This window comes from Camelus bactrianus, chromosome 9 (genome assembly GCF_048773025.1).
Source record: "Camelus bactrianus isolate YW-2024 breed Bactrian camel chromosome 9, ASM4877302v1, whole genome shotgun sequence".
Classification (NCBI taxonomy): Eukaryota; Metazoa; Chordata; class Mammalia; order Artiodactyla; family Camelidae; genus Camelus; species Camelus bactrianus.
In genome coordinates this window covers 3,408,323-3,430,434 of record NC_133547.1, presented here as the reverse complement: position 1 = coordinate 3,430,434, position 22,112 = coordinate 3,408,323, and the positions used below count along the sequence as shown (strand labels likewise).

The 22,112-nt window shown below is 58.7% G+C and overlaps 2 protein-coding genes across 11 annotated transcripts; one reads left to right on the top strand and one right to left on the bottom strand.

Annotated features, from left to right (window-relative positions):
* The first annotated feature begins 2,132 nt into the window (after window positions 1–2,132).
* CNOT3 (CCR4-NOT transcription complex subunit 3) lies at window positions 2,133–18,619 on the top strand. 10 transcript variants are annotated; one of them, XR_012508936.1, is made up of 18 exons: window positions 2,133–2,394; window positions 7,079–7,156; window positions 7,270–7,337; window positions 7,608–7,682; window positions 7,831–7,920; window positions 8,120–8,248; window positions 8,345–8,440; window positions 9,505–9,727; window positions 9,815–9,948; window positions 10,415–10,471; window positions 11,799–12,186; window positions 12,271–12,394; window positions 13,336–13,534; window positions 15,308–15,407; window positions 15,500–15,698; window positions 15,925–16,140; window positions 16,758–16,883; window positions 17,541–18,619. XR_012508936.1 is itself a non-coding variant. In XM_074369087.1 (18 exons), the coding sequence occupies exons 2-18, from the start codon at window positions 7,132–7,134 to the stop codon at window positions 18,341–18,343; spliced, it is 2,316 nt and encodes a 771-aa protein (XP_074225188.1). In that variant the 5' UTR covers window positions 2,134–2,394; window positions 7,079–7,131; the 3' UTR covers window positions 18,344–18,619. The 10 variants fall into 10 exon arrangements, 7 of the variants coding, with proteins under 7 accessions (XP_074225182.1, XP_074225181.1, XP_074225188.1 ...); XR_012508937.1 differs by having other exon boundaries at window positions 2,134–2,394; window positions 9,508–9,727; window positions 18,245–18,619; XR_012508935.1 differs by having other exon boundaries at window positions 2,134–2,394; window positions 18,245–18,619.
* LENG1 (leukocyte receptor cluster member 1) lies at window positions 17,512–22,109 on the bottom strand. The gene is made up of 4 exons (XM_010961853.3): window positions 21,654–22,109; window positions 20,495–20,674; window positions 19,576–19,841; window positions 17,512–18,874 (listed from the first exon to the last, which is right to left on the bottom strand). Exons 1-4 carry the CDS (start codon window positions 21,957–21,959, stop codon window positions 18,658–18,660), a joined length of 969 nt encoding a protein of 322 aa, XP_010960155.2. The 5' UTR covers window positions 21,960–22,109; the 3' UTR covers window positions 17,512–18,657.
* Window positions 22,110–22,112: the final 3 nt, after the last annotated feature.

Genomic DNA, 22,112 nt, shown 5'->3' with positions numbered 1-22,112 from the left:
GAACCTCAGGAAGGAACCTGAGCCACCTGGCCCTGCAGGCCTGCATTCTTCCAGAGCGGTTTCTCAGTGTAAAGCGCTTTCAGAATTGCCTGGGAGGCCTGTTAAAGCAGCTTTCAGCTTCTGATTCAGCTGGTCTACAATGGGGCTCAAAAGCGTGATTCTAACAGTTTCCCAGGTGATGTTTATGCTGCTGATGCAGGGATCCCACTTTGAAAACCACTGGAAAGTTCTGTCCGATTACCTGGATGTTGGAGTCATCTCAGGAGTTTTAATTGCTAATATCTGGTGGTTCCCATCCCAAGAAAGTGATTTAATTGGTTGAGGGCAAGGACTGGGTATCTGGAATTTTTTTTTTTTAAGCCCCCAGGTGATTCTCATGTGCAGCCAAGTTTGAGATCCACTGTTCTGGATACTTGCTACTAAGCGTTGGCTAGGAATCTGTTAGAAAAACAGAATCTAGGGCCTCCTAAATTAGAATCTGCATTTAACAAATCCCTCAAATGATTCCTGAGAAATCTGAAAGGCTCTGCCCCATCCAAGGACCACACTTTGAATAGCAAGGCTCTGCATCAATAACTCTTATTAAACTCTAATGATCACGCAGGAAGTTTGTAAAAATACAGATTCCCTAGGTCTTTGTGGGCCTAAGAACATTGCATTGTTGCAAGCAGTCTCCCCTGCCTTGCCCCGGGCGATTCTGGTGCAGCTCTCACTTTCATCTCCCTTAAAAGAGTTAATCCTGCTTTTCTCTGCCTTGAGGGGGTGGGCAGATCTGATTTCCCTTCCTGTGTGCCTCGTGGTTCAGGAAAGCACCAGCGCCTAGCAAGTCTTAACCACAAACCATTCCTCACTTTCATCCATTTATTCATTCAACAAATGGTTACTGGGTGCTTTCTACTGCGTAGTGCTGGGGATGCAAAAATCTGGAGCGGGAGATTCAGATAATTACGAAAATGATGGTATACGTGCAAAAGCAAATCCGAATGAACAGGGCTAGCGTGAGCATTCAGCACGAGAGGTCAGGGAAGTTCCCCCACCCCTCCCCAAGGGTAGACCACTGAGCTGAGATCTGAAGGACCAGTAGACGTTAGGAGGCAACCGTGGGAGGGGGACGGGAAATCTCATCTGTACCTTCTGCGGCGTCCTCACAACACCGAGGAAACGGAGGGGCAGTGGAGAGTTACTGTCTCACAGTCACGTAACCACTCAGAGGCAGGACAAAAACTCCATGCCTCCATGGCGCTTTCCCAACCAGTTCAGCTGTGCTTGGGGCATTGTCTCCTGCCTCCTTCCTTGCCTTCCTTCCTCTGAGTGTCAGAGATGTGCCAAACACAAGAACTTGGAGAAAGACCATGCAGCTGAGAGTCAGGGACCGGCCTGCCCTGCCAGGGCACAGAGGCGGAAGGATGCGCCCAGCTCCCAAGCCTGCCTGCTACGCTGCGTTTCACACGCTTCAAGAGCGGGTACCGCCCACTGGCCACAGTATTGGACACACTGGAGTGAATGATAACAGGACCAACGAAGGGGAAGGGGTGGACCCTCTAGCCCCGCTCCTCCCTCTCAGCCCAGGGACTGTCTCGATTGGCAGGTAACTTCAGCTCGGCCCCCGCTTTGAAGGCACCTGTCTGTCTCCCATTAGGTACGCTGCCTTTAACGCCCACTCTCCATGCTTCCTCCGCTTTCCCCACCCACTTCCTGGACCAGCCAATGGCTTCTGGGCAGAATATTCCCCCCACGACCAATTGAAAACGGCTCTAAACTTGACGGACGACTTCCCGCCCCTGATCAGCCTAGCTCCTCCCCCCGACCAATTGGCTCGTGAGAGGGGGGCGGGTGTATCCAATCAGTACGACACAGGCCTCTGGATTGACGCACGAGTCCTCGCGCTGGCGTGTTGTGCCCGGAGGCGGGAGGAGGAGGAGGAGCGGGGTAGAAAACCTGAGCCAATCCTCGCAGCCTGCGTGGGAGGCCAATCGAATGCCGCGCCTTGGAACGATTGCCCAATCGGCGAGAGGGGCCGGCCACATCCCTGCCAAAAACCAATAGGACGCGCCCGAGGAGCAAGAGCGACGTGCGGCCGGAGCAATGATGGGCCTATATTCGGGGCTCGGAGGCGGGTCGGCGCCAGAGACGAGAAGAGCGAAGGGGAGGTCTCCTCCGCCGCCGCCATCTTGGACCGGGCCCGGTCAGCTTCCGCGGAGCCATCGGCAGACGCCACGGCCTCCCTTGAGCCCCGACCCCGTCGTCAGAACAACCCCGGGCCCTCTTTCCCCCATCCCACTTCCGCTTCGCGCCGCTATCGCGATAGCGCCCGGGCCGCGAGAAAAAGGCGGCGGGCGCTCGCCTCCCCCGCCTGTCGCGATACGCTCCTCAGCGGCGGCGCCAGCTCCTGTGGTGAGAGCGTCAGGCTCGACTGGGCCAGACCCCTTCCCCTCCTCCCCCGGCGCCGTCGACCGCCTTCCCTGCTGCCTCCTGCCCCTGTGACCCCGCTGCCTGTCGCGACATGGCCGGCGCGGCGCCCCCGCCCCCGTGCGGCCCCGGCGCTCGCCGTCCGCCCGGCGGTGCGCGCCCCCTCCCCCGCGCCCTCCTCCACGCCCCTCGGCGGCGCCCGGGGGTGCTCCCGCAACCCCAGCCCCGCGCGGCGTCCGCGTCGGGCCTCGGTGGGGTGTGAGGGTGTGCTTGGTGCCCGCCCCTCTCCGCGTCGGTATTGGCTCCTCGCTGCAAGGATGGAGGCGCCCCTGGCCGCAGGTGCCCGCCCTCTCGGGGCTCAGGTGCCTGCCCCCCTCGGCAACAGCCCCCTGTGCTGGGGGGCGGTCTCTGGGCGAGGCTGCCTTCTTCACGTGGGAGTCGGGCTGCGAGCCCCCCTGACGAGCACCCCTCTGTGGGGAAGGGGGTCACCCTTCCCGGGACCAGGGCCGCCCTCTCCGCTCCCTTCCCACCATGGGTGCCGCTCTCCTCTGGAGATGGGGTGGGGGATAAACTCCCCTGGAGTGAAGGTGCCAGCTCCACGAGATGGAGCCTCAGCCAAAGTTTCCACCTCTAGTGAAAAGTGCCCCCGGTTTAAGGCTTCCCCATCCCACAGCCCAGGCCTTCCCCACTGGGGAGTCTGGGCTGTCCTGAGAGAGACCGCTTCGGGCCTCAGCGGTTAACTGCACGGGGCCGGGCGTCCCCTCTGGCTTTGTGGATGTGCGCTCACCTGGATCCAGGCTCTCTGCCCGCCCGAGCCTGCGCTTCCTCTTGATGTCACTCCCTCCTTGGGGTCTGTTTGGTGAGGCTTTTGAGCTCTGCTGGGTCTCCGGTACCTGGTCGTCTCTTGGTGGCACTTCCCAGGTTCCTGCTTTCTCCACGTCATTAGTGATCTCCCGGTGTGGGCACCACAAGCACTCTTTTTTTCTAATTAGGGCCAGCCTCTCAGCCCAGGGGCTGTCACCTCCCCCAAGATTTATGCTCCTACCCTTTTGGTACTGGTTTGGTTTTTTGATACCTTCCACCACTGCCCTCACCACATAGGCTATCACTGCCCTCAGTCTGAAGCTTCTGCCTCCATTCACATCAGTCCCTCCGCTGGGGTGTAATCTTTCCAGGAGGCAAAGATCCCACCCCGTTGGTGGCAGCAGTTGTAGGAGCAAGGCTCTTACCTACCCATACCCACCCTGCTGGTAACCCCCTGAGAGTATACGGCTTCTTCCATCTGAGCTTCCTTTATTGTGAGGTGTGTGCTGTGAGGACTGGAGTTGTGCTTTTTTTTTTTTTTCCCCAGGATAAGGAAATTTTCTCAGTGTTGCCTTCTCCAGGGGTAAGGTTTCTGCCTTCCTTGGTATTGGTGACTCTTGGATTTGAGGTATCCACACCCCTCTGTGTGCCCCCCACTGTGGGACCAAGGCCCCTCTCAGGTGTTAGTGCTCAGGACTTACGCTTCGGCCCTCTGCTTGTGATGTCCCACAGTGTGGCACTGGGCTTCTGCCCTCTCCCCCTGAGGCACAAGTTCCTTGCTATGGGGGGTGTAAGATGCCTGAGTTGAGGTGGAGACCCCGCTGTTGTCACCTACCCCAGGACGAAAGATGCCTTTGTGTAACCTTTCCAAGGTGGGATTCCCAATCCCCCGTCCTTGGTGCTGGGCCTCGCAGTGGGGAGATAACTCCCTCCACCCCAGGACCTAACACATCCACCTCGCGGAGTCTCAGATCCTCCATGTGATGGCCTCAGCAGCCTCCCAGGTTAAGGATGGCTTTCTGGCATCACTTCCCAGCAGGCCAGAGCTCATCACCCCATGGTACTAGGCCTCTCTACGGGCACGTGACCACCCCCAGGATTAGGGACCACTGGGTATTAGTTCCCCAGGACTAAGCCTTCTGCTCCTGCTGCCCTGCTGCTCCTCAGGCCTTTGCGTGGCAGTGTCATCTCCCCTGACGTGAGGTTTGGGGGGCTCTTCTTCATTAGTTTTAGCCCCTCACTTTATGGTTGCTGGCTCCTGTGGATCTGGCACGCTGTTCGCCCTACCCACCCCCTCGGCATAGGCTCCTTACTTGTGGGGATGTGTCTTTCTCCTGGACGAAGTCTTTTGGTTCAATCTCTCTGGTCAGGGTTCCCAGATTCCTTAGTGCTGTTTGAGAACAGCAGCTCCTCTCTTCCTAAGGTGCCTGCCTGTCTCGGAATGGGCCTGACATGATTATTTCCCCTGGAGCATCTCGGTGGGCCCCTCAGAGCGGGGGGCTACCAGCCCTTTAAGTCTGAGAGTCTCCTGTGAGGGTGTGAGAGCATCTCTACTTCAAGACTCAGGCTCCAGTTTCCTTTCTCCTTGGTCCTTTCCTGGGGATCTAAGGTATAGGCACCCTCTTGATATGAAAGTTTTCTCTGGCAGAGGGGACGGGGGTTCCCTCTGCGGCTAAGGCTCCTGCCCACTGTGGTAGCCAGCCCACCTAGGGGTGCGAACACCCAGGCCCTGGGAGCTGCCTGCCCGGGTCAGATGGTGTCTGCTTCCAGTCTCAGCTGTTGCTTACTTTGAGGTTCTGTCTGATACATCACCTCCCAGGCTAGGGCTCTTGTTCCCCTGGCACCTTGCTTCCAGCTCCTTCAGTACCTCCTGCTGCTGCAATCTTGTCCCCTCTGGGGCTGGGTGTCCCACCCACTTGGTGTGGGGACTTGAAGAAAGCATTCCCTCCCTAATGTGTGCAGTGCCTTGCCTCTGCCCCAGGAGCCAGGCAGAGGCAGGGAGGACCAGCACTTGGGGAACATTCCTGCACTCACCCCACACCCCTGGGCAGTAAGAGGCTTTTCTATGTTGGGACGTGGGAGCTAAGACTCATGCCTGCACACCTCAGTGTTGGGGTCCAAGCCCTCGTGTGAGCACCTGGATCAGAGGCGCTTGCCCCATCTCAGTTTGAGTCCCCTCTGTGTGATTGCCTCCTGGGTCCTTTTTTGGCTGCTTCTCCTTCCTGGAGCTGGAATTTTCCCTGTGTTGTGATTGGGCCCCACCTTGGCATGTCCACCAACCCTGGGCTAAGGGCACTGCCGTTCTTCTTGCTTGGCCTTTCGTGGAAGAGAGTCACGTTCCCCCAAGTCAAAAGGTCTGCCCCCATGCAAAGCCGGTCCCTTAGAGGGGACTGGCCCCGTCACATGGGCTTCTGGTTCTGGGGTGTGCTCACAGATACCCTGTCCCACTGGTAGCTACGAGCTACGTGTGATTTAAATTTTAGCTAGTTAACATAAAAATCTTAAATTCCATTCTTCGTTGCACTAGCCACATTTTGAGCTTTTGAGCGTTCAGTGGCACAGATAGCCCAGGTGTAAAACATTTCTGTCCTGGAAAGTTCTGTTGGACAGGATTGTTCTTGAGATGTTCCCTTCTTGGTGGGTGAGGGCCCCCTTGGTATGACTTCCCTCTGGATTGAAAGTCTTAGTCCTCCATGTATACAGGACTCTTTCTGCCTGGACAGTTGGGACTGCCCTGGGGCACCCTGCCCTAAGCCTGCAGAGTGCTCCCTGGACCTCAGTAGAGGCCCCCTCTCTGAGGGGACGACCTCCTGCCGCGCAGGCACATGACCTTCCCTCCCCAAGGCTCCTGACTGCTCCTGGTGGTCTTGGTGTCGGGCCCTAAGGTGCAGCTTTGCCTGGGTGAAAGCTACTGGTGACTCCCCTTTGACCTCAGTCTTCTCTGGGTTGCGTGTCCTTCCTTTAGGATGGAGACACCCATCTCTAAGTATTGAGTGCTTGTCTGAGGGTTTACATTTCCCTGAGTCTGTGTTACCAGTGCATTTGATCTGTAATTCCTTGGTGTGTGCGGAGAGCTCCCTCACAGCTAAGTTCCCCTTTCACCCTCTCATCTTTGAAAGAGTTCTCGCTTCTCCTGGCCCCCTCTTGGGTGCTACCTTCTTCCCGCAGACCTTTTTGGTATTGGCCTCTGGGTTAGGAATATTATCTCCTTTGGTTTAAGGGTCCTCCTCTGAAATAAACTTTTCAGAGGTCAGGGTACTTGGGATCCAGCCCTGCCTGTATGGGTGGGTTTAGCTCTTCACAGCTGTAGGCACCTTTCGTCCCCCTCAGCCACTGCACTTCCCCTTGGTCCCTTACGGCTCATACCCGTATACACAACATCAGGCCCTTCTCTGTGGGATGCAAATTCTGTTTCCTGACTTGTCTGAAGAATAATCTCTCCCTGGGTTAGGATTCTGGTCACCTGTGTGCTTGGCTCCTCTACAGGAAGTGTGGCCTCCAGGTCTAATGCCTTCCTCCCTGGCAGTCAGCTGTGTGCTGCATGACTTTCCCTGCTCTAGAAAATCCTTTTGGGTGTCATCTGGGGAGAAGGTACTCTAGGAATTTTCCACTTCCTGGGTCAGAGGCACACAAAATGTGTATCTCTTTCATTCTTTCAGCAAACTTCCCGAGTCCTCTTGTGGGCCAGACCCTGTGCTGGGCAGTCAAGGCAGTATAAAGAGAACTGGGCTAAGTCTCTGTCATCAGTTAGGAAATGCATCTTCCCCTTTACCATCCCACGCGCCTTGCTATTCCCGACCTCGTCCGAGTCTCTGGGTTCGGACCAGCCAGGGAATAAATGTGTGTCCCTTTCCGATCTCTCCAGCAGCATCCGTCTCCAAGAGAGTATGAAGAGAGCGCGTCCGTAGGGCAGGGAAGATGGCGGACAAGCGCAAACTCCAAGGTACTAGGTTGACTGCCTGCTGCCCGTGGGGTCACGTGCTCGCTCTCTGGACCTCCTCCTCGGATACTGCTGCCTTCGCAGGGCTCTAACAGCTTTCCTTCCTCCCTGGCTAGGTGAGATTGATCGCTGCCTCAAGAAGGTGTCCGAGGGCGTGGAGCAATTTGAAGACATTTGGCAGAAGGTACAGGGGCCGGGGCCCTAAAAATCTGGGCGGGTCTCAAGGGAGGAGAGACTAGGACAAGGTTCAGGATCTCCTGAGTGTCAGCTGGGGAGAAGACCTGCATGTCCAGTGCTGAGGCCCTCAGAGAAGCAGCTCTGAGATGGACTGGGGGGCTGGGGGGGACTGTGCCCAGTGTCCCCGGTCCGTAGAGGGAGACTGGAGGTTTCCCACTGGAGGGGTCACTAGGGCAGCCAGAACCACACTGACACCAGGATTCTCTCCCTCCCTCAGCTCCACAATGCAGCCAACGCGAACCAGAAAGAAAAGTATGAGGCTGACCTAAAGAAGGAGATTAAGAAGCTTCAAGTGAGGGGGCTGGGGGCCTGGACTCCTGTGTCCTGAGGGCGGAGGGATCCGGGAGAGTGGACTGCTGGGTCCCAGGGAGAGGAGGGGACTGGGGGACTCGGTGCTGCGTCCTGAGGCAATCTGACTGTCTTGCTTTTCCCACCTCCAGCGGCTGAGGGACCAGATCAAGACATGGGTAGCATCCAACGAGATCAAGGACAAGAGGCAGCTCATAGACAACCGCAAGCTCATTGAAACGGTAGGAGCCCAGAACTCGGTACCTGAGGCGGGGGGGCGGGTTCCTGGGTCCCCAGAGGTCCCTAGAAGAGTAGGTCTCTGCCTCTTGGGACGGGAAGAGGCGAAGGGCTGGGAGCCTGAAGGCTCCCGGGGCTCAGGGCCAAGTGTCTGCCGGCCCCGAGTCAGCTGTGATAGCCCCCTGCCAGCTGTGCTCTCCACAGCAAATGGAACGGTTCAAAGTTGTGGAGCGAGAGACCAAGACCAAAGCCTATAGCAAAGAGGGCCTGGGCCTGGCACAGAAGGTGGACCCTGCCCAGAAGGAGAAGGAGGAGGTCGGCCAGTGGCTCACGGTGAGTCGGGGTAGGAGAGGAGTTGACCTGGGGGCCCTGGCCCCTGGTTGTACAAGAGGACTCCGGCTGACCGCCTGCTTTTCCCTCCCTCCCCAGAACACCATCGACACCCTAAACATGCAGGTGGACCAGTTTGAGAGTGAAGTGGAGTCACTGTCGGTGCAGACACGCAAGAAGAAGGGTGACAAGGATGTGAGTGGGGGGGACCCTGTGCCCAGAAGACAGAGGTGGGCCGGCTCTTCTGGCCTGTGGGAGTCAGGGTCGGGGCTTCTGAGGCAAGCAGGGCTGGCAGCTGGAATTAGGGGGTCAGGGTGGTGCAGGGAGGAGGTGAGGCTGTCTCAGGGGTCCAGCCTGGGTTGGGGAACAGTGGAACCTTCAAAAATAGGATCAGTTTGTGGGGAGGTACTAAGTTCTGCTTGGGTCACAGAGCAAGTGACCTGAAGGACACCCAAGGCAGGAAGGTTGAGGAGTTGCAGCTGTGGCCTTATGGCACCTAGAAGGACCCAGGGCCTAAGAAGAGGACAGTAGGTGTGGACAAGGCAGGACATGAAGAAATGGTTGATTTGGCCTAGGGAGTAGAGTGGCCTGAGACAAGCCAGGGGCCCAGACTCCAGAAACCCAGGACTGTAGGGATGCAAATTGTATCTGCATGTCGGCACAGGAAGTACAGGGGACAGAGAGCTGGGGCTGAGAGAGGTGCCAGAGCTGGGTGTCTGAGCCTGAGGGGCTGGGGACCCGTGGGTTGGAGGGGAGGGCCTTGCAGAAAGGGATTTGGAAGGGGGACTAAAATGTCAAGTCTGAAGGGAACTGGGGCCTTGGGAGGGAGCCTTGGAGCCCGGCCTCTGAATCTGGGCTTCCCCTTAGGGATACAGGGAGGGGGTGGGGGATCATGGTGGTAACAAAGTTGATTGTGATTCTAAGAAGTTCCCTGCAAACAGGGTTTGCTGTTGTTACTGTTAGAGTGAGAGAGGGCGGGGCTGCTTCTGTATTCCAGAAGGTGGTCGGAGCTGGTGGGTGGGCTCAGCAGAGGGGTGGGGTCTGCACAGGGATCTCTGGCTCTTCAGAGGTTTCCAGGGACTTTGGTGGTGGGAGAAGCTGTGGGATCCCTGAGAGATCAAGGGTGGGCAGACCCTGGGAGGGGCTGGAGTGGAACCTCTGGGTCTCCACAGGGGTCAGGGACTGAGGATGGGTTCTGTGGGGCAGGGGGGGCCAGGCAGGCGCCATGCAGCCCCTGAGCCTGGCCCTGGGCTCGCCAGCAGAAGCAGGACCGGATCGAGGGCCTGAAGCGGCACATCGAGAAGCACCGCTACCACGTGCGCATGCTGGAGACCATCCTGCGCATGCTGGACAACGACTCCATCCTCGTGGACGCCATCCGCAAGATCAAGGACGACGTTGAGTACTACGTCGACTCTTCCCAGGACCCTGACTTCGAGGAGAACGAGTTCCTCTACGACGATCTGGACCTCGAGGACATTCGTGAGGCCCGGGGTTGGCCTGGGGCCGCTGACGGTGGGGCTAGGGGAGGGCGGCCCAGCCCGCTCACACACCCTCCCCACCCCACAGCACAGGCGCTGGTCGCCACCTCCCCTCCCAGCCACAGTCACATGGAGGATGAGATCTTCAACCAGTCAAGCAGCACGCCCACCTCTACCACCTCCAGCTCTCCCATCCCACCCAGCCCGGCCAATTGCACCACGGTGAGGTCTGGGGGTCTGAGTCCCTGGGAAGGCATGGGGGCAGGGGCCGAGGGAGCAGGAGGCTGGGGCTCTCAGAAACATCCTGTGGGAGGGTGTCCAGGTACCCAGGGTCTGGGCCCTAAGAGCTGTGGAATGCTGACAGGGTGGTTAGGGCCACACATGGGTCCTGGTACCTGGGATGCTGAGGAGGCTGGGCAGCGGGACACCTGGGAAGGGATCGAGGGTTGGATTGCTTGAGGAGAACAGGTTCCTGGATCCTTAAGAGGCTGGCATGTGGTGCTGGGCCACAGAAGACAAGCACCCTGGGGAGCAGGGTGGGCATCCCAGTGAGATGAAGGGCATAGGCACTCAAACAGCTCTGGGGCCAGAATGTTGGTCTGGGTTCGGGTCTGGGAAGTTCAGAGATTGGTGTGTCTGTCAGGCCCTAAAGACACACGGGCTTCTGGCTGTGTCTCTCGAACCTTAGGAAAATTCTGAAGATGACAAGAAGAGGGGACGTTCGACAGATAGTGAAGTCAGCCAGGTAGGTCCTGTGGGCATTGGACACTGATGGGCACAGCACTCGCTCATGCGCTCATTCCCAAAGGCTTGCTGAGGCCTGAGTAGGGCCACGGTGCTGGGCCTCGGGGTCAGAAGGTGGTGCCCCCCGATGGAGGCCTGCAGTGCCAACAGGGTGGGTCCAGGTGGGCAGGCAGACAGGTGAGTGGCTGGTGCTGTGGTCAGGAGAGGCTGCTGGGGAGGGGTGGCTGCCCTGGGAGCTAGAGGGAAGATACATTCCTGGCTGAGGCAGCGACAGGTAACACAGGCAAATCGTGACTGAAGCTTGGAAGTGTGGAGAGGTGAGCCTGGCCGGGTCCGCCCGGCTGGCCTGAAGTTGTCGGGTTAGGGGCCCACTCCTGGTGGACCAGCTCTGAAAGGGCCTGAGAAATGATAGGTCAGAAGTGTGACAGGTTTCTTCTGGGGACACTCTGGGCCTTGGCTGTGTGATGGTTTGCACCCCCAACACCAGAGCGGGGTGCCTCGGTTTCTTTTTTCCCTTGGTGAATCCTGGGAGTTCTGCTGCTGTCTCCCCAACGGGAGCACATTTCAGGACATGCTGCTGCACAAGAGTGCTGTCTTCAGGCAGGAGGGGAGTGGGCCTGAAAACCCTCAGTGGTGTCATGGAGGGGAGGGCTGGTCCCGGGGGGCCCCCGAGGCCGGCATCGATGAGGTGCTCGTGGGACCCGGGGGCCGTGTGTGGTGCCAGGAACGAGTCGGCACCTAGTGAGTGCCTGGTGCCTGTGGGCATCGGGGCAGTGAGGACGGCAGTGTGGGTTGTCTGAGAGCGAGTTATGTCAGCTCAGCCTTGGGGATTTGTGGGCACGTTACTGGACTCTGCTTTGTGGGGTGTTGGTCATTAATGGCCCCTGAGTACTTAGTGACCTTTTCAGTGACATTCAGAATTACCATCCTATTTTCAGCTGTTTTCCCCTCTTCTCTTGGATTTTTTATTGAGTCCATTTAATCTCAGACTGAGGACATTTACGTGTTTCCCACCACTCCCCTGTCACCAGAGAGATGGGTTTCTTTTATACCCAAGTTGTGTCTCAGATCCCTGTGGGACATCGTGGGGAGATGTTCAGGCAGGTCGTGGACGCTGGGTGCAGGCTAGGACTGCATGAGCGTTGTAAGGGTGAAGGTGGGGACTGAAGCCAGGAAGGCGAATGAGGTCACCTGGGTCCCTGGGAAGGGAGGGGCAGCTGTGGGCAGCAAGGCCAGTGAGGATGATGGAGCCTTGTTCCAGGGGAGGAAGGGTGTGTGAGAGGCTTGCTAGACCTGGGTCCTGACCCTCTGCTCTCTACTACTTGCAGTCTCCAGCCAAAAATGGCTCCAAGCCTGTCCACAGCAACCAGCACCCTCAGTCCCCAGCTGTGCCGCCAAGCTATCCCTCTGGTCCCCCGCCTACCGCCTCTGCCATGAGCACCACCCCCGGCAACAATGGGGCCCCTGCCCCAGCAGCACCCCCAAGTGCCCTGGGCGCCAAGGCCAGCCCAGCGCCCAGCCACAACTCGGGCACCCCCGCCCCCTACGCCCAGGCTGTGGCCCCACCAGCCCCCAGTGGGCCCAGCACCACCCAGCCCCGGCCCCCCAGTGTACAGCCTGGTGGGGGAGGGGGAGGCAGCAGTGGAGGTGGTGGAGGCGGCAGCGGTGGTAACAGCGGTGGAGGTGGAGGTGCCGTCAAGCAGAACGGTGCCACCAGTAAGTGGGGAGATGGCGGGAGGAGGGAGGGAGTCCTGGGGTGGATGCTGGAGGCCCCTTTGCATACCCTCTTCCCATCCCCAGGTTACAGCTCAGTCGTGGCAGACAGCCCTGCAGAGGTGGCTCTCAGCAGCAGTGGGGGCAGCAGTGCCAGCAGCCAGGCTCTGGGCCCCCCATCTGGCCCCCACAACCCACCTCCCAGCACCTCGTGAGTGTCCAGCCTCAGGCAGGGTTGGGGCCAGGCAGCCTTTTGGCAGGAGGTGGCCCGGGGCCTCCCCCACCGTCGCCACTTCTTGCGGATGTGGGCCCTGTCCTTGCCAGCTGGGACTTCCTCCCGAACGGTCTCCCAGCTGGCTGGGTGCTGTGTCCCCCCCTTGTTTCCAGTTGTGGCCTCGTACACATCGGCGCCCCAGCTTTGCCCTAAAGCATTCCTCATCTAAGTGCAGTTGTTCTCAGAGCCCCAGAACACCCCTGTGGTGACCTGCTGAAACGCGCTCTGACTTCCCTTTTCCCAGAGGAGCTCTTGTTTTCCTCTCCCACCTTGTCCCTTTTCTGTGTCCTGCCTCAGCCTTCGGACTCCATCGGAGACACAGTGAAGGATCCCGGTCACCCTTCCCCTCCCCAGCTACCCCTTCAGGTCTTAAGTCAGGGCATCCCACTGAGTCCCTGTTTCCCAGAAGAATGCCCTGAGAGAGGGCTTAGCCTTCTATGCAGGGGGGGTGGGAAGACCCCCTCCCTGGATGCCTCTCCCCCAGGTGCCTCACCCCACCGGCTCTCAGTGGGCTCCCCTGAATGGGGGCCATCTGCCCAGGGTGTCCTGTTCTGTGGCTGGAACAGTCACTGCCCACACTCTCCTGCACAGGCCATTCTAGAAGGCCTGCCTGTTTCCTAGTGTACATTTAGCCGTACGGTCTCTGGGAGCATCCTGAGGGTGATTCATCCCACTTCCAGCTCTTTACTGGGAAGCGATCCCAAGGGATAGGTTCTACCTTCACCCAAAGAGTTTCTCTCCACCTGTGTCCCTCAGCCTGCCCCATCTTCTGTGCATTCTCCCTTTTTGACTCCTTCCCCTGATCACTCTAGCCTTCCTTTCCATCCTGCCCTTGGGGGCCCTCCTCTGAGCCTTCAATCCTTTGTACCCCTCCCCAGGAAGGAACCCAGTGCGACAGCCCCGACAGGGGCTGGGGGCGTAGCCCCAGGCTCAGGGAACAACTCCGGGGGACCCAGCCTCCTGGTGCCACTACCTGTGAACCCTCCCAGCTCCCCAACGCCCAGCTTCAGCGAGGCCAAGGCAGCCGGTGCCCTGCTCAATGGACCTCCACAGTTCAGTGCTGCCCCGGAGATCAAGGTGGGCCCCACATGTCCCTGGCGGGCCCTGAGCCTCCATGTGTCCTGGCCCCGCATCTTCAATCCAGTTGTTCGCTGTCCCCTTCCTCCAGGTCTCTACCTGCCATCTCCACCTCCGGCCCTCGCTCTGTCACCCTGCCTTTCTCTCCCCTTGCCGCCCCTGCACGCTCACCTCCTCTCTGGGCTCTGCACCCCTACGCCACCCTGGGCCTCGGCCTCCTTCCCTCCGGGTACTTCCTGGCTCCTGGTCTCCCAGCTGTACTTGCTCGATCGCTCTCTGGCGTCCACCGCCCTATCCCTCCTTCCACCCCACCGTCTCCAACCCCATTTCTTCTCATGAGACATTACTTCACACTGCCTGCCATCCAGCTCACCGCCCTCTTCCCTTCTAAGAAAGCATTTAAATCAAGAAGACACTTGGCGTCTGCTTGCAGCCACTTCATGCCGTGACTGTGCCCGGTTCCTTCCTTCTGCCCAGGGGGCAGATGGACTATCTGGGGGCGTGTCCGATTCGCGTGGGGGGCAGAGGGTGCCGTGGGCCCACGTAAGTGCCTCTGGCCTCACGTGGGGAGACAGCCCGGTAGGGCCTCTTGAGGGTGGTGACGTCTAAGCTGGGACCTGGACCAGGTCAGGTGGGTCACAGTGGCAGGAAAGGCTAACAGGAAGGAGCACCTCTCCTGTGCAGGAGTTCTAGCAGGAGCTGATCCCGGAGCTGCAGCTAAAGGCGAGGCGGGGTTCATCAGGGAGAAGAGAGGGGCGTCCGCTCGGCAGGAGCTAGCGTCTGAAAGGCAGCAACAGGACAAGTGTGTAGACCCTCGGCTGCACAGGAGGCAGGGCAGGAGCGCCCCACTGTCAGGGCCCAGGCCTTGCATTGCTTCCTGCACCTTCCTTCGTTTGGAAATGGAAGAAATCACAGTTAACTCATCAAATATGATACGATTCTTTGGAATAATCTTCATAAAGTTCTCAGAATAGTTTCCAGCCCAGAGTAATCACCAAAATTTTAGAGGTACAGTGGACCAGAAATTCAGTGTGTATAGTTTTCTGGAGAAAGGGATCAGTCGCCTTGAGATTGTCAAAATGGGTTCATAATGTTTAAAAAAAAAATACTGGGGTGAGTGATGAGGAACTGTGGAAAAGTTTTGAATAATGACAGAAAAAGATGTGGTTGGAAAGGTCCCTCTGGGGCCTGTGCGAACAGAGTGGTGTGGGGTGTGAAGGTCGGGGCGGGAGGGGACAGGCCCCGCAGTGCAGCTCAGTCCCTCTGAGGGAGATTTAGAAGCAGGACAGAGAGGCCTCGGTGACGGAGGGGCGTGGGGAGTGGGATGGCCAGCAGAGTTAAAGGTGACTGCTGGTGGCCAGAGGTGGAATCCCAGAGGGGGCAGGAGCCCGCCCTGTGGCCCCACACCAGCCACGGCAGAAGGGCAGGGGGTCTCTGATGCCCATGGTGCAGCTGGCAGTGAGTGGTGTCCTTCCGGGGAGGGGGGGTTGTCCTGTGACAGTGGTGGGCTCCATATGCACCCTGCAGGCCTCCTCCAGGGTGTGTGGCTGTACTCAGCATGTATCTTCAGAGTCTCGTGGTGTGTGTGTCAGGTGCCCCTCTGCCGGGGGCCACTCGGTCGTGTCCAGGTTTTCTCCCCTCTGTTAGGGGCTGCGGTGGACATTCTCTTACACTAACCACCTCTGCTTAGCTGAGCCTCGCCTCCCACCAGAGCGGGTGGGAGTGTCAGCCCTCGGCCCTGGACCTCAGGCCAGGCACCTCTTCCCTCCCCAGGCCCCTGAGCCTCTGAGCTCTTTGAAGTCCATGGCAGAGCGGGCAGCCATCAGCTCTGGCATCGAGGACCCTGTGCCCACGTTGCACCTGACAGAGCGAGGTGAGGGACCAGGTGGTGGGGGCAGGCCAGCAAGGAGGGGCTGAACGCACCAGCCTCACGGGCTCTCCGGCCCCACCTCCGCCTCCCCACAGACATCATCCTGAGCAGCACGTCGGCGCCCCCCGCCTCGGCCCAGCCACCCCTCCAGCTGTCGGAGGTGAACATCCCGCTGTCGCTGGGTGTGTGCCCTCTGGGCCCTGTGCCCCTCACCAAGGAGCAGCTCTACCAGCAGGCCATGGAGGAGGCCGCCTGGCACCACATGCCCCACCCCTCTGACTCTGAGCGTATCCGGTGAGGGGCCACAGAGGGGGCTGGGACCCCTGAGTCTGAGGGAGGAGGCTGCAACTGGGGGTCTGGTCTCCGTCCTGAGAGACGAGGTGAAGTTTCTGGGCCCTGACCTGGGGTTCTGCACAGGAGGCAGGGTGATTTGGTGCCCAAGATGCTCCCTTTGATCCCACCGGCCCATCAGACAGCAGATGCTGGTGGGCATGGCACTGACCCACCTGTTCCCCCACAGGCAGTACCTCCCCCGGAACCCCTGCCCGACGCCCCCCTACCACCACCAGATGCCACCCCCACACTCGGACACCGTGGAGTTCTACCAGCGCCTGTCGACCGAGACGCTCTTCTTCATCTTCTACTATCTGGAGGTACAGCAGGGCCCCCGGGGCAGCCTCAGGCCCCCCGGCTTCGCCGCCACCGCCGCCGTCCCCCCTCGGGCTGGAGGGGTGAGGTGGGTGCCCCACTGCGGCCACCGGAACCGCACCCCCTTCCCATCCCCCAGTCCTGGGCCCCCCCAAAACCAGACCCCTCCCTGTCCCCACTTGAGTCCACAGGTGTCAGGACTGTCTAGGTGGAGGGCTGGGTGGGTCTACTGCACAGCCAGGGAGCCCAGCCCCCAGCCCCCCTTCTGCTCACCCCCGGCCCGGCCCGCAGTGCGCGTCCTGCTTAGTCTCAGCTGCACTGGCCCGCTGCGCACTGGCCCAACCCTGGGCCTCCCTGGAGACCACTAGGGAACCACCCCGCCTCTGCCTGCCCCCAGTGAGTCACAAGTCACCTCCGCCCTCGTCCCGCCTTGGGAAAGGCTCTCAGCCGCCTCTCCTCAGCTCTCACCGCGATTAGTTTCTCTTCTCAAAGCTTCTCTGAAAGCAGTTTCCACCTCCTGTCTCACTTTCCTCCTCCTGACCAGCATTGGTATGTTCTGTGCCCCAGCTCATCTCTACTTGGACTGTCCAGCCCAACCTCGGTCTGTGGCGGGGCCTGGGGTCAGCCCTGTTGCCCTGACCCGTCCCCCTGGCCCCCACCCAGTTTAGAGGTTCCCTGACCCCCGTTCCACCCTTCCTTCCCCAGGGCACTAAGGCACAGTACCTGGCAGCCAAGGCCCTAAAGAAGCAGTCGTGGCGATTCCACACCAAGTACATGATGTGGTTTCAGAGGCACGAGGAGCCCAAGACCATCACCGACGAGTTCGAGCAGGTGAGGCCCCTCCCTGTGCCCCGCCCTCGGCTCCCGCCGGCTGAGGCCCCACAGAGGCCCCACAGCACATGCAGGCCGGTGGCCCCGCTGCCCCTCCTTTTTCCACCGCCTCAGGCCATTCGCCATGCCTGGGCCATCCTCTTCATTCCTCACTTGGCCCACTCCTGGTCATCACAGGGGTCCTAGCCTCAACGTCCCTTCCTCAGAGGGGTCTTCCCTAGCCACACACACAGCCCATGCCTCTGCCCCTCCCCTGGCATGGTGGGGCTGTGGTGTCTCCCACCCAGGCCCAGGGGCGGCACTGCCGAGGAACCCTGACGGTCCCCAGCCCCCTGCACAGCAGGGGCTCAGCAAACACAAATGGGGAAGCTTTTTTTTTTTTTAACGTCCTTCTCACGCTCTGACAATTGATCAGTTGGAATCTCCCACTTGCAAAAAAACGCTCTGGAGCCAGACTCCCTGGTTTGGACCCAGCTCTAGCTGGTGACTGTGGACAGTTCACTTGAACATCTGTCTCCATTTCCTTATCTGTAAAAATGGGGTAACAGGACCTACCTTATACAGTTGTCATGAGGATTAAATGCGTTAAGAACATGTAAGTACTTAACAGTGCCTGCTATGCAGTAAGTGTCATGGGCGTACTGTACTTTATTTCAGCTTTTAGTCGGTGTGTTCCACAGCGGTTTTCCCACCAAGTCTTTACCTGATGCCAAGCACTGAACAAGGTCCTTGTCCTCAGAGAACTTGGTCCCCTCCCCTCCGTCCTTTCAGGTTCTTTGAGGCATTTCAGCCATTCCATCAGAGGCCAGCCCCAGTCCTACTGTCTTCTCTGACACTCACTGCAGGCTTCCTGTCTCCTCCTGGTTTGGTCCAAAGCAACCCTCTTAAGTTAGTATATAGTTCCAGGCCTCAGTCCTTCAGAAGTTCCCACTGACCTCTGTTGCTAATAAAACGTCTGTCCTGGCTGCGTGCCTGCTCCGTTTTCTAGGACAGGGCTGTGGCCTCGGGGCTCTGTGAGGACTGGACACTAGGACGTACATCACATATGCGGCACCTGAGCAGTGCTCAGAAGCCACAGCCATCACAAGCAGCAGCAGGATGCTCGGCGCCTGGGCCCAGGCCTCGGCCCAGCTCTGGCACATGGCCTCTCTGCGCCTCCCTCCACTTCCTCTAAGGCAGACATGATCACGTCTCCTACCTGAGACGAGCGCTGTGAGGGTGGAGTGAGACGGCGCGTGCGTGCAGGGCTGTTGGCCTGGGGCCTGGCACATCCACGGCCCTAAGAACTGTCCCCTGTCGGTCCGACCCAGATCCCCGACCACCTCCTCGTCCCCTCACTGACCACCTTCTCCCCCGGCCAGGGCACCTACATCTACTTTGACTACGAGAAGTGGGGCCAGCGGAAGAAGGAAGGCTTCACCTTTGAGTACCGCTACCTGGAGGACCGGGACCTCCAGTGACACCGGCCCTTCCCTCCACCCTCCCCTCCCCCCGCATGCTGATCCCCTGCCCAGGTGAGGGCCCTGCCCTGGAAGACTGGGGGGAGGCCCCAGGCCATGGGGCAGCCCCCTCCCCCAGGAAGCAGGGAGGGGCTGGGAGGTGTTCTCTTCCTCTCAGCCCCACCCTGGGGGCCCGGGGGCGAGGGCTGCCCCCTCCTCCCCTCCCCAGTGAGGGACATTTTTTGGTAAACCTATTTTCATTTTGGAAAATATTTATGAATAAATAGTTTTATATGACGGCTGGCAGCAGCAGCCTCTCCTGTACCCCCTCAGAGTCAGTGAGCGAGGTGGGGTTCCTGCCGGCGGGGGCGCCGGGCCAGCTGGGGGTTGAACTGAGAGTTGTACCGCCTCCGCCGGTCATCCACCTCTTCTTCCGCCTGGTGCTCCGGGGCCACCGTGCCTCTGACCTGGGCCAGCAGGGCCTCTGCCCGAGCCCTCTCGGCTGCTTCCCGCCGGAGACGTTCAGCTCGAAGCTGGTCCAGGGACGGGGGTCTGGAGAGAGAGGAGAGCTGGTTCAGGAAACTGTTCGCCCCAGGAGGCCCCAGCCTCCTCTGTGAGGGAGCTGCCACCTGGAACCTCCTGCCTGTGTCTGTCGTGAGGCCAAGGGAGAGGAGGAGACTGGTGCTGGGGCCAGGAAGCTGGCCTCACCACCTCTACAAGTGGGTGCCCCTCCACCGTTAATCAGCTATCTGACACTGAGCACACCCTGGCCCTCTGTTTCCTCTTCTGTAGAAGATACTGGCCAGTACAACCAGTCTACACTCAGGTGCCTGGCATCTTAGGGACACAAACCTGCTTTTACTCCAACCCCATGGTTCCTAACCCTGGTCTCAAACTGAACCTCAGAGAGCTTTTGTTTTAGTGGGTTTTATCTGTTAGTATCTAATATGAGATGGAAATGAGAAACCCTAACACGAGTGTACGTTCCACTAACCATGAGAGCCGCGGTGCCTTCTATCAGCCTCTGGAAGCCCCGAGAACAAGAGTGAAAAAGGTATATGGTGTTATGAAAATTAGCTTGACTTTGCAGACCCAACCCCAAAGGGGTGTCAGGACCCCTAGGGTCCCTAGACCACATGTTGAGAACACGTCTCTAGTCCCTGATGCAGACCCTAGACCCCGTGCCCTGCTGTCCCAGTGAGCTTCCCTGGTGGCCTCGTGGCTGCAGCCAAGCCCCAGGCCAGCCTCCTTACTCCTTGGGTCGTCGTTTCTCAGGCTCTTCCTTCTTTTCCTTTCTGCCGTCACTGCCATCATCACCACTGCGCTTCCTCTTCTTCCCCAAATGCTTCTGCATCTCCTGCAGAGGGTCCAGGCGGTTCTTGACCTTCTCATCTGGTCCTGGACCAGGGGGAGGGCCCCCTCGCCCTGGGGGGAGCTGGTACCAAGGGGGCTGAGTCTGGGCTTCTGCTGCACTCTGGCCCAGGTACGTCAGGATGCCCAAGGCTTTCTCCTGCCTCTCCTGAGGGGAACAGGAGGTGTGAAAATGAGAACGTCAAATGTGTCTCCTCCTGGGGGGAAACAGGGACAGCCAAGGCTCCCAAGGAGGCAGAACCAGTCACTCAGCCAATAAGCCTGTCATGAGCCAACTCTGCCAGGTGCTGGGGCCGCAACAGACCAGTAATAGACCAGAGTCGGGCTTCTGCCCTGGGGGCGCATGGGCAGCTCCAGCAGCAGAAAGCACAGGAAGAGGGGACACGGTGGAGCTGCTTTAGGTTAGGGTTCAAAGGTAGGCATCTTTGGGGAGATAATTGAAAAGAAACCTGAAAGAAGCAGCAAGGCAGAGGAGTGACTGAGGCGGGGAAGCAAGGTCAGAGTCTGAAGGGAAATTCCTGAGAGATGAGTGACTGGATCTGATTTATATTTAAAAAGCTCCTCAGCACTTCCAGGATCCCTATTGTAGGGTCAGGTTAGAGACCTGGCGGGTCTGTACCTAGCAGCCAGCAATAACCCACACTTTTGAGTGCTATGTTTCAGTACTGTTCTGAGTGCTGTTAACTCATTTAATCCTCGCCGTTATCCCTGAACACTCCTCTGAGTCACACCTGAGGGCAAGGTGCTCCCCTACCCCCAGCTGCACCCACAACTCGAATGAAGAGGGCAAGACCCACTTACCTTCTCTCGTCGCTTTTCTTCCTCATACTCTTTGTTGCCTCTGGTCACCCCTTTCCCTTCCTCCAGCAGCTCCCGAAACAGATCCACAGGGCCAGAGGCTGGGACTCCGGCTTCTGCTGCTTCGAGCTCAGGTAGTGAGCTCTGCTGCCTCGCTTTCTTCCTTAAGAATTCTGTGCGGGCCTCGGGGGAAAGGAAGTTACAGGCAGAACATTCAGAACCTAGATGTGATTCAAGGAACCAGGACTCTGGTGCTGACCACAGGAAATCACAGATCATGGTGCTGGACGCTGTAAGGAAGGGAGCAGGAGCCCTGGGCGCCTAAAAGAGGCATCTGTCCCAGCCCGGGGAGGGGTGGAGGAATGAGGTAACACCTGGGTTTGTAAGCTACCTTTCAAACAGTAAACCAGAGGGGTTCCCAACCTCGGGAGACTAAGCAATAAAAGCAGGTAATGAAGGCAGCCACAGCATGTATTAGAACAGGTGATCCGAATTCCAAGTCGGGCTCCAAGTCATTATCCCCAGTTGATTTGTAATTTCTACTGATAAATGTGAATTTAAAAAGACCCAACTATTTCCCAGTCAGTGTTGACGATCAGATTAGCTAAAGGACTAGAAACTAGGTGTAAACCAAACAGGTTACGAGTTATAAAGAGGGCCTCTGGTGTTTGTGTGTGGGCAGCGGTGCAGGCAAAAGGCTAGCCCGATGGAGCGGATTTTGCTTTCCACTGTCATTTCGCTGTTGTTTCCTCTCTGAAACCATCTCACGTCTCGGCACAATGGAAATGACAGCGCCCCTCCAAGAACGAACGGTGCTTGAGAGATTCTGCAAGTCAAGCGCTCTGCATGGGGACATAACAGCAGGCGCTCAATAATTAGGGGGTTTGTGCAGGCAAAAAGTCGTCTTGAGTTTTCTTGAACTGCCCAGGGCTTCATTTATTCATGAGCTCCTACTCTGGACTCAGGAAGTACAGGAGTGGGGAAGTACCAAGACCAGGGAGAGGTGGAGGTGGGGGGCTCTGCCAGTATGCGCTTCCGAGGCGCGCGGTCCCTAATGCCGCACGGTGTGCACTGCGCCTGCGCGCCGCCCAGACTCTAGGACCCTACTGAGGCGCCTGCGCGCTCGGCCCCGGAGCCCCGCCCGGCTGGACGCGGAGCTTACCTCTTGCTGAGCGAGTAGCGCCCTCCGCTCACGCTCTTTCTCCTCCTCCCGAGCTTGGGCCTCGTCACGCCGCACGCGGGCGACATTGTCCTTGTTCCGGACGTGCCAGCTCTTCTTGGGTAAGATATTCATGGCGCCGTATCTGTCCACGGACTGGCAGGCCCACCTCCTAGCACTTCCGATTGGCAAGAGGACGGCCCCGCCCTGTTGTTTCTGCCTCAGCCACGGATTGGTCCAGGACCATTTGACACACCCCCTGAATCTGTGGCGAAAGGTGATTGGCTGAGACGCCCACCCCCTCGCCATTAATCACGCGCGGTGTCGCCTAGCGACCGCCTCTTATCAAGAGTCTGAGTCAATCACAAGTGTCCCCGCCCTGACGCTACTAGACGCGGCCGCTGATTGGCTAGCACGCCCGCCTGGCTCTCTCGCGGAATAACCCTTCACACCAATCCATAG